Genomic DNA, 11,202 nt, shown 5'->3' with positions numbered 1-11,202 from the left:
CACACACATAATATTACCCCATGCAAATGTAAGAGTTGAGATTGATAAAAAAAAATCCGAGGAGTAAGCTTGTAAAACTTGCCTTGTTAAAAAATAATGTCACACTGGACCACAAATATGACCAAAAAAAACATAGATTTTATGTTTAGCCCTATCGGCTACGCAGAGTGACATGATCCCGAAAAGATAGTTAATACTTACTTTTAGCCTACAATATATAGGCTAATTTTAAATAGAAATTAACTTATATGTATATTCACGCATAGCCTAATAAGCCATATCTTTCATGTGCCAGCTGTCGGATAAGCTCGAAACCACCGATCAGGTTTAGCCCGTGTTTTGGGCTGCATAGGTTATGCGCCACTTCTGCGTCACTAGCAGACCAGATAAGCAAGTTAAATGAATATCAGATCAAATGTTTTAATTTGCGGTAAACCCGATGATCATCGATTAAGTGTTTCCTTAATGATCCCTAATTGCATCAGTTGATTGACCAAATAGCAAAAGATATTCCAGGATTGGCATGGCACTGGCACAAATGAATTTATTTATACCTAATCAATGGTAATCTCACATGATCACAATAGATGCAGTGTGCACTTTAAGTTTAAAAAAGGGTACAGAATAGTACAGAACAGTATGGAATATGGAAAGGCAACACAGAAGGACGAGAGCCAGACAAAGGAATCGACCCAATTAATGCCTAAATGTGTCTCTTTAGAACCGCTTCAGAACAAACTTGGCCTATGTGAAAACACCTTCCATCTAATGTCTATTGAATCAGTCAGCCTCTCTAATTTATAGCCAATACTGTTAAAATGACTTATCTATATAAATCAGGAGGAGACAGTGGTCAGATCTTGAGTTTACGTGGCTCCACGCTTTATCTGAAGGCCGATCGGCGACGCTCTGTCTTTCTGCCTGGGGTGGGCAGGTCTGCTGGTTTTTCTGTGGGATAATTGTGAACAAGAATTAACAAAGTCTCGCTAATAGCTCCCACTTGGCGATCACGGCGTACTTGCTACATGTCTGCACCACCAAGTGAGCAAGGCGACCATTAATATGTAAAGCGATGTTTGATCGTTTGGACTACGCATACAAAAGCGATGTTTGCACAAGAAGAATTTCGTGACAACTAATTTAAAACCATTACTCTCGCAAAACAATGAATCCCACTTTAGGAGTCATAAAATGCTCCGCCCCAGCCAATGCCTGAGGTGTCGAGAGCTGTGTTTGTTTGTATAACAGCTTGATGTGAAAACTGACACTTGCTGTTTTTGTTATTTTAAACACCTCTATGATTACTGGATCGGTGTTAGGCTACTAAATCTAATTCTAGTATTCTGTAGTCAATGGATCTCTAATAAATAATCGTAGCATTGTCCTTAGCCCTAACAGCCTTTTACAGATAAGTATATATGTCTTAGTAAATAGGACAACGTTTTTTGCAGGTGTACTGGCAATTTGTATATGCACTGTCAAACTAAACAAAAATGACGTTATGTTACACTTTCGTTTGGTTTGTGTCCCGCATGTAGCCTAGCCCTTTTCTTATGTGGACTGTTTACTGTCACAGTCATGCAATTCACACACCTGTTAATTTAGCCTAAGTGTTCCAACTCTCCACACCCCTAGTTTATTTGAATGGTTAAAGAAAGAAGACATTATCATTTGGTAGGATAAAAGCTCTACGTAAAGTAGAAGATCTCAATAAATTGGCTTGTTGATTGATGTGTCTCTCAGTGCGTTCGGCGGTGACCATCATAGGCCGATGGCTCCAGTGGGCATCAGGGCGCACCGTAATGAACCAATTGGAGCGTGGGCGTGCACCGATTGGCCTGCTGGAGGTCACTGCGAACCAGAGACTCCTCCCCCGCTCGCATGATATGGAATTTACTGGCGCCAGTTCCGACAGTGTACAAGCACAATTCATTAATGAGCCAACTACGACGCACGCAGCGACTGAGACTACTAGTCTTGAGAACGTAGTCTACTTTAACAATTAAGTAACGTACAGTTCTGCGGGAGAAAATAATTTCGCGTGTTGATAAGGAGGAGGATTAGCAATTTTCCATACGGACTAACATTGGATGAAATTACAATGAGGAAACTAATGCTGAAATGTTTATATGCGCTGTAAGTATGGACCTCTGATATTTAATTTTGAGTAGTGCAAACACAAGAGACATTTGCAGCTTGAAGGACTTTGCACATTGTAATGATAGTTTATAACTTTGTTTCAGCAATCTTCGTTTAGGTTTGAGCCGCGCGTAGGCTATGGCAGTTAAAACTGAGCGAATAAACACGCAATGCGCATTATTTTAAGCAAACAATACTCCATTACAAACCAGTTTTAATTCTTTAATAATAACCGGTGTTTTTTTTTCTTTTGCAGGTATCGATAAAGACGAATGAGAGGACAGACCCCAGGAACCCCAGTTGCAGAAAACTACTGAAAGCAAAAAGGACACCAAAAGTCATTTTATTATCATAGCCTTAAAATATCTTTGCTGTAAATTTACGGGACACAGCGCATAAGCTTGTTTCACCGACGGAACAAGCTAAGCCCTAGAGGGTTTGTAACTTTTAGGACGAACGTCGCCGAAGTTTTGATCCTACCTACACGGACGATTAGGAGATGGAGGTTGCAGCCGATCAGTCTCGATGGATGGCGCATCATCATGCGGTACTTAATGGTCAGCACCCAGATAGCCATCACCACGGCCTGACACACAACTACATGGAGCCCATGGCGCCCCTTCTACCCCCGGACGAAGTGGACGTGTTCTTGAATCATTTGGATTCACAGGGTAACCCTTACTACCCCAACTCAAGGGCCCGAGTATCATATGGTCAGGCACACGGTAAGTGGCACTTTTGCATTATGAAAATCTCCTCAACATGGCTGTGAATTTCTCTCTATATATATTGCTATTTCTTGTTGTAAAATAGGGATAAATCCTTAAGATGGCTGTCATGGGGCCTAGGCTCCCCTGCTTGTGTTGCACATTGATTTGAAATATTCTTCTTTGGAGCTTTTATGAAGCGATTGGAGTTATGGTTGTATTGGCTATGTTTTGTTTCGAGTCGAGTTATCCTGTTAATTTAGTCAATACATCTTGTGAGTGCAAAAGAAATATTTAAAATACAACTGATGTTTGCTGAGGTCAAGCGTGATGGATTGCGGCCTGAAGGCACAAACTGTCCGTTTGCGGTTGGCCTCTAATAATTTAAACGATGTCTTCATGCGTTCCGTGAAGCCAACGCAGTGCTAGACACCTCTGCCTAGGCCTACATAACCGAACCCCATAGTTGATATTACAGTGTATTAACTCTCTCATAGAGAGACAATGCAATTTCAATGAAAGCTGAACATTGCATTATTGTTAGCTGCTATATAGCTGTCACCACAATATGCAAAAAAGCAGAGATAAGAAGAAAGAGGGAGAAAATCCAGCAAATGACACGGGGAGGAAAGGGAAATGCATGTCATTTATTCCCTCTCAGCTGTTTTTTTGGGAGAGAGAGAGAGCGAGAGAGAGAGACTTCCCGGATACAAAATCAAAACGAAAATTTCAAAACGTTCTTCCAAGTTGCTAATGTGTGCGAAGCACAAGAAGAACTGCTCCAGGCGAACGCTTTCATAGGGCCTCTGTTTTGTATCTGTACTTTTCTTTCGGACATTTTTCCTACTGTCACATTCTTTGTGTGATGAACTTTCCTTTTGACTGTTTGAAGAGAGAAACAAAAGAAATTTGACGAGAAACAAAGACATTTGTGAACAATCTCTATCGAAACTGATTGCGATTGAATGGTTTTGTGAACCTTATACAACAAAGCTAAAAGTTGTGGCAAAATAGATGGTAGGCTAAGCGACTTGGTTGAATCGTTACATAACTGGTACTTTTAGAGAAATCAAACCTAGTCAACTCAATGTCTAGTTCGTACTATCTGGAGAGTGAATCAACAGGTGGGACCTTGTTATGTTGTGAAACTGTTGTTGATATTGTTGTCATTTTACTTGCTAATTTATGACGGGTGAGTGACACTTCTTTAATTTACCATTTTAGCTCGTCTCACTGGAAGTCAAGTCTGCCGACCACACCTTATCCACAGTCCGGGCATTTCGTGGCTTGACAGCGGCAAGGCAGCTTTCTCTGCTGCTCATCACCACAACGCATGGGCGGTCAGCCACTTCAGCAAACCCGGACTGCACCCTGCTAGCGCGGGTTACCCCTGCAGCAGCAGTTCCAGCACTGCTCCAGTGTCATCTCTCACCTCTGCGTCCCACTCCAGCCCACACCACCTATACAGTTTCCCTCCAACGCCGCCGAAGGACGTGTCCCCGGACCCAGGTCCTTCCTCCCCAACCTCCTCTGCAACAAGAATGGACGAGAAGGAGTCCATCAAGTACCAAGTGACGTTGAGCGATGGTATGAAAATGGAGGGATGTAGTCCACTCCGGAGCAGCTTGGCGACCATGAGTGCCCAAACTCCTTCAAGTCATCATCATCCCATCCCAACCTACCCTGCCTATTCTCTCCCAACACCCCACGACTATGGCGGCAGCATATTCCACCCTGGTAGCCTCCTAGGCGGATCAGCATCCAGTTTTACACCTAAGTGTAAAAGCAAACCCCGATCGAGCTCAGGTGAGTTCATTACCTCGAAACAGGAAACATCTGTACATTAACTTGTAGTAAAAGTGACCTGGCTGCGAAAGTAAGCATGTGTTCACATAGCCAACTGCTTCGTCTTTACACTTGTACGTAATAAGATCTTTCAAGGGTTTGCTGAATTAATCACGGTTAAATTCCTAAAGCAGACCGCATTTTACAATATGGCCCTGTCAGGGCTCCTCTATTGTTCTCTCTGCACTTTTTTTTTGTTCTCAACATGTCTGGACAGTTCTTATCGGACCAATCAGATTGGTCACTTGTAACCACCTTCAGCTCTAAAGGGATACTTAAGTGGTGTTATCAGGGTCACGGATTACTATAGTGTAAATATTTTCAGGCAATGTATCTCGCCTATTCTATACACTTTTATTAACAATTGTGTGTGGACATACAATAAATATTAGGAATATATGCCATATCGTAGAAAAAGTTATGATAACGTTTAGGCCTACTACAATCTCATAAGCCTACTGCAAAACATACATTTTGAACAATTAAATATAAATAGGCCTATCTATATCTTTATGTCTATTTCGTTGTAAGAACAGTTAGGCCTAAATGGCTTTTGGCTCGATGGTCATGTTTCATTTTAGCCTCATCTGGCTATTGCTCGGCTTTAGCCTGTTTTCGTTTCAAATGAGCCTGTATTACGCTTTAAAAATGCAGGAGTCACGACGCTCTGGCTCCTGCCATATCCTGTATACCTCTGGGTGAACAAATCACGACGCGCACCCCGCCCACCCGTAGTCCCAACACTAACAAAGCTTCGGCGGGACAAGCCGTCACAGGCGACAGGGTCCCGCTGTTTGTATTTTTAAATCTGGACTGGCCTGTTGGGTTGCAGAGAACGGTTTGCCAGGGAAAATAAGATTATGATGATGTCGAAGAGTATAAATACAACTGTAATGATCACTTTAATGCTAATTATTTATTATTTTAGCCTATTGTGCTCTTTCTTTTATTTGACAATGTTATGCACAACATGTGTGGCAGATTTATTCGAAGAAAACCCAAACGATGTTGTAATTGCTGTTAAATGGGTATAATGCCATAATCCCTTTACCTCTTGGCAGTTGAGTGCTCAGTGTTAGTCATTCAATACCTAACACAGTACCTCAAACAACAAACAAAACGAGGATCGTGCATACTATTATGGTTACACTAACTTGTTTAAATTCCCCTTTTTTTAAACCCAGACACTTCTATTCTACAGATTTGGTTACTCAGTTGTTTTTTTGTCACCAGCCTCTAAGCACAATCCATTGTTTTAACAACTGCATTGTTATCTAACATGGAGAAGCCTTGCCCTGATACCATTACCTTCGCTTGACTGTTGTAGCAAACCAGAGAAAGAGCAGGCAAAATGGCTGTTTTACTAACAACAAACACTTCAAAAGGAACGGCTCTTTTGTCCAGACAAGATTCCTGTCTTGATCTTGGGAGGGACTGGGTGTTGCTGACATTATAATATGAATAATGGGAAGATGCTGAAGGCTAACAAAAACGGTCTGTCCAGCACGTTTTAAAGCTGTCTCTAAACTAACAACATCTAATTTCTATTACGTTTAGATGAGATAGAGGAACGGCAGTCAGCTTTGTCTTGTGCGTTTCTCCCCAGTCAGTCAGGAGCTGTAACTCTGGCACAGGCAAACTCCACAAAATGTGGAAAATTCGGTCCAATTTTTTTTTAAAATGATGAATGTTTATAGGAAACACTCGATTTGAAGATAACATTTAGAAAACTGATAGGACAGGAAGAGTTTTCAACACATATTGTCACTTCTAATGCGGCAGATCTTTCATTGTCTTAGAGGTTTCGATGTGTACATAAACCTCCTACTACTGCAAACAGTCGTACGCGCTAATCTGATAAATTATGTAATGCTTTTTCTAAATGGACACCTTGTGCACACACATTCTTGCTAGTCATTTGACTCACATCTCAGCTTACATGGAGGTGTCTGTGTCAATGACAGCTCTCCCGCTCGCTGGCAGTCCGAATTACAGACTTGGATTCAATGAGCCAATGATGGACATCGTCCCCATTGAACTTACTCGACAGTCGATGTGTGTGATATCATGTCACGTAAAAATGTATTCCGTTCACCCAGCAGCTCTCATCGCCAGGGGTTGTGTCTGAGCTGTCTATAGTAGTCCAGTGTGCATCGTTGAGCATTTGTATGAGGGATGTTGTGCAGACGTCTTAATTATATAAATTTTTGTTTGTTTTTCTCTCCCCTGAATTCTGCACAGAGGGCCGCGAGTGCGTGAACTGTGGTGCAACCTCCACCCCACTGTGGCGGCGAGACGGGACGGGCCACTACCTCTGCAATGCCTGCGGCCTCTACCACAAGATGAACGGCCAGAACCGGCCTCTGATCAAGCCCAAACGCAGACTGGTGAGTACCATAGTAGTCCAGCCGATCTCCTTCTTCAGACCCCACTCCCCTGCCTTCCCCACACCACCTCGAATATGCCTGCGAGAAAGGGGGGCTAAATGGGAGCACAAAGCCGTGGCCATGAGCACAATTCCAGGAAAGTTATATTTTCCCTATGATCTTCCGGGAATTGTTTGTCACCTCCACCCCCCTGCGATCCCCAACACTGCCTGATACAATACTGCGACTATTGCTATTGTTACTGCTATCATTATTGCAGGTACTTCGGATAATGTCACTGATACCAATGCCCGTACTGATTTAATTACCAACACTTTATGGATGGACGTGAAACAGGCCTCATTCAGCATAATTTATAAGCATAGCCTTACCTAAATATTTTTTTAAACATTGAAACTCCAAATTTTCTTATAGTACAATTATTTTTTCTAATCTGGATATTGTATTTTTTTTTTTTTATTTAATTTTTTATTCGAACCAGTTGATCTAACAGAGGTTTTGACAACCCAAATGTTTGGATGATCTTTTCCTGATTAGATCACTGCACCAAAAGGACAGAGGCACACATGAATCAATATTTAAGTAACCTACTGTTGATAGAAATAACATTGCATCCCTTTGTAACTCTGCGCAAGTATGATTGTAACCAGAGGGCAGTTGTAACCCCAGATTCTCCAAGACATAAATAGCAGTAGACTACAGAATAATGTTTCTGTTAGGGCGATGGTCATTTACTCCAAATGTGAGGACACAACTAAAGTTCAGTTTGATCTTCCAATCAAAGTGTATTTTTCCCGTTTTGTTCTTGCACTGGGTAAAGATGTTAGGGCACCTGTAATCTTCAGAGACTGGCTGTGCTGCTCTCTGTCACGTTCAGTTAGTCTGGGTTCATCGCCTAAACGCACTGCGTCAGATGATCGCAAGGACTGTGCTGGCGACAAATTATTTAATGGAGTGGAACAGCATTAGTCCATCATGTTATAATTTCATTTGCGCTCGCTCAGTGACCTTCAAGTGTGAATTACCCGCGCAAAGAGGCGTCTTATTTTCCCGTGTGCAATAGGCCTACAAAGGATGAGGATAAATGTGATTGATTGTAAAGCGCCACAGCTTGGATAAATACCTTAAATATTGCTGGGGATGAATTACTCCTTTTTCTATATAATAATAATAATACAAATCATAATAATAATTGTTTTGTTATTTGTATTATTTCCAGTTAAAAAAAAATACATTTACATATTTAATTCGGGATTTTTCAGTTTGCTCTATTTTGCTATGCACTCCCGGCGAAAAGTCCATTATATTTTCCATGGAGTCTGAGGCCACAGCTTTGCCTTTTCAGCTGAAGTGTTTTCAGAGTTCTGTTCAAAGGCCATCCAGTTGTTTCCTATCCGGATATCTGCCCGGGAACGATAAGGAAGCTAGGCTGCCGGGTGTTTCCGTCTTCAACAAACCCTGCTGAATTTTGTACGGTCCCGGCAGGCCAGACTCTGACATATACTGTAAAGCGATTATCACAACACTGTAGGACCCAGTTATGTGTGAAGAGAGAAGGCAAAGGGCGGGAATGGTGGTGGTAGGGATTGGAAAATAAATGGATTTATGCTCTTGCTCTCTTGTTTGTCATGGTCGGTTGGCACTGAGCTTGAGCATCGGAATGCGCGTGTTTTTGTTTTGGTCTTCTTCTTTGTTTAAATCAAGACGGGGCAGCATTTATTTATGCCCGTTTGCATTGATAATAAGGATGTTAGACCATAAATCAAGCCAAAACGCTTTCTTCATAGTTAGCTGTAGGGGAATTGCATTGTATGCCTATCAATGTTTCCTATTATGTGTGAAAAATTGATCTGTAATGGACACAGAGCGAACAGAGACGCGATAACTAGGTCCCACAGACGCCCCTCCCCAACACATCTTACTTGATTCTGTTGATCAAGGAAAAACTGGGCAACCAAAAGGGATAGATTAACGATGTATCTGACAAAGCTAATGGTGTATGGCAGCAATATTTTGTACAGAAAGGACACAACGGATTTTACTAGACGCAGCTTTTGCAATCATGCGCAAATTGGAAAATTGAATTAAGCTTGTATAAATGCACGGAATATATTCAATTAGTTCAATACAGAGGCGACTCCCTGTAAGCAATTTCATGTGTCTAACTGGCGCTGGCTTTGATGTTATTTGAGGAGCGTTTTGAAATGTTGTCTGGTCTAGAGTACACATAGCAACAGAAAGTCATAATATTTGTCACCCCAGCTACGCCATAAGATCTTTATCAATTTCAACCAGGGAATGGAGCCCAAACCAGCTGTGCTATTCCATATCAGTTGGACTGTGAGCCTTGGTCGCAACTAAAATGTAATAATTTTTTCATTAGCATAATTGCCTCAAACACACTATTATCTGTCACATTGCAAAATTGGGTTTCAGTTGGATGCTGCCTATAGCACTGTAAGTGTCACCGTTAGACTTTGTTATTAAATGAAAATGCAAAAACCTCGAGGTGTTTCCCAAATAACTAAAAATACCACATCACTTTCTAGACCTGTAAATAATAAACATTCATTTCTGGAGATTGTTTCTTTCTTTTAACCATGACACTACATTTTTCTTATCTTTCTTTTCACTAGTCCGCTGCACGACGAGCCGGCACCTGCTGCGCTAATTGCCAGACAACGACTACTACCCTTTGGAGGCGCAATGGGAATGGTGACCCCGTGTGCAACGCCTGCGGGCTGTACTACAAACTGCACAACGTAAGTGGCCAAATCACACGTTGGAAAAAAAACATGCACTGAATGCGAGGTGGTCAAGTGGGCGGACAGCTTTGATCGATTTAAGAGAAGGCAGAGATTGGGGACGCAAAGCCGGCTTTCCCTGTCAAGCAGAACCAGTTGGCCGTTTTAGCTTTTATTTTTCATGCGCCAGTTCAATGGGGGGCGTTATCCCCAAGAGGGACTAGAGGGTGGGACTGCCATTCAAGCACCGGCGTCAGTTATACCAATTCAATGTCGTCTGGAACTAGTCTTTTCATGTTCAGCGTGGCTTCTATCGCTATGTTTACAGAATGAGCAGTGTTTTAAATGAGAGTCATGGAACAATAGTGTTACATTTTAAACCATGCCAATAAACAGAGATACTCTGCCAAGACGCCATATGTACATGGTGCGCCATATATTCATGGATCAAGAAGTGTGACTGTTTTACAAATCCACTGCACTTGTCTGCCACTACTTAACATAGCAGCCCCACAGAAAAGGCATTTCTCAACTTCAAAACAGTGATGACAGAAACAGTTGAATGAGTTTGACAAACTTTCTGAAAATGACTCAGGCCTTTCAGTTCCTCAATTATGCAGCTTTCCCATGGTTTCATATTATTCAAGTTCATTCCCACTTACAGCATGAAGTAGAAGCAATTCAATCTATGAGTCATAAACAACCTTACATCAAGTCTACAAAAGTGTTTCAGTATAGATCAGTTTTCACAAATAGTAAAACGTTCTGTCTCTATGTATTACACACTTTTGAACTAACCCGGACCCAGAAGCAGCACCCTTTCCATGAATGTTTCTTAATGAGTTCTCAACACCACTATTACTTGCCTGACCCCCACATCCTGATTTAATGACATATACAACTATACACACTGCCACATGCTCTATCCTCAACGCTAACCATTGCCTCAATCCTCTCCACAGGTGAACAGACCGTTGACCATGAAGAAGGAGGGCATCCAGACACGCAACCGCAAGATGTCAAGCAAGTCCAAGCGCTGCAAGAGGGTGGGTGACGGCTATGACGAGCTCTCCAAGTGCATGCAGGACAAGAGCTCCCCGTTCGGAGGCCATGGATCCCTGGGCCACATGGGCCACATGGGCCACCTGCCGCCATTCAGCCACTCCGGACACATGCTGCCCACCCCCACACCCATCCACCCCGGCTTCAGCCACCCCCACTCCCACCACTCCGGCCGCTCGCCTGCCTGGGCCGAGCCTCACTGAGGACCTCTAGAATCCTCTAGAACCTCTCTCACACCACCACAACAACCAAACCCCCTCAACCTCGCCCGACGCCCTTGCTCTTGAGCATCCTCATCCTGTCTCTCCTATCTCCTGT

The 11,202-nt window shown here is 42.5% G+C and overlaps 1 protein-coding gene across 1 annotated transcript in view; it reads left to right on the top strand.

Annotated features, from left to right (window-relative positions):
• Positions 1 to 2,441: 2,441 nt before the first annotated feature.
• gata2a (GATA binding protein 2a) overlaps positions 2,442 to 11,202 on the top strand; it is a 9,331-nt gene continuing 570 nt past the window's right edge. Inside the window, exons 1-5 of the mRNA XM_080845834.1 lie at positions 2,442 to 2,864; positions 4,071 to 4,652; positions 6,933 to 7,078; positions 9,715 to 9,840; positions 10,785 to 11,202. The exon at positions 10,785 to 11,202 is cut by the window's right edge and continues 570 nt beyond it. Of these exons, the coding sequence (XP_080701960.1) occupies positions 2,639 to 2,864; positions 4,071 to 4,652; positions 6,933 to 7,078; positions 9,715 to 9,840; positions 10,785 to 11,087 (1,383 nt within the window). The 5' untranslated portion in view covers positions 2,442 to 2,638 and the 3' untranslated portion in view covers positions 11,088 to 11,202. The remainder of the gene's footprint in view (positions 2,865 to 4,070; positions 4,653 to 6,932; positions 7,079 to 9,714; positions 9,841 to 10,784) is intronic.

This window comes from Sprattus sprattus, assembly GCF_963457725.1.
Source record: "Sprattus sprattus genome assembly, chromosome: 10".
In the NCBI taxonomy this organism is placed as follows: Eukaryota; Metazoa; Chordata; class Actinopteri; order Clupeiformes; family Clupeidae; genus Sprattus; species Sprattus sprattus.
This window is presented reverse-complemented; position numbering and strand designations above follow the sequence as displayed.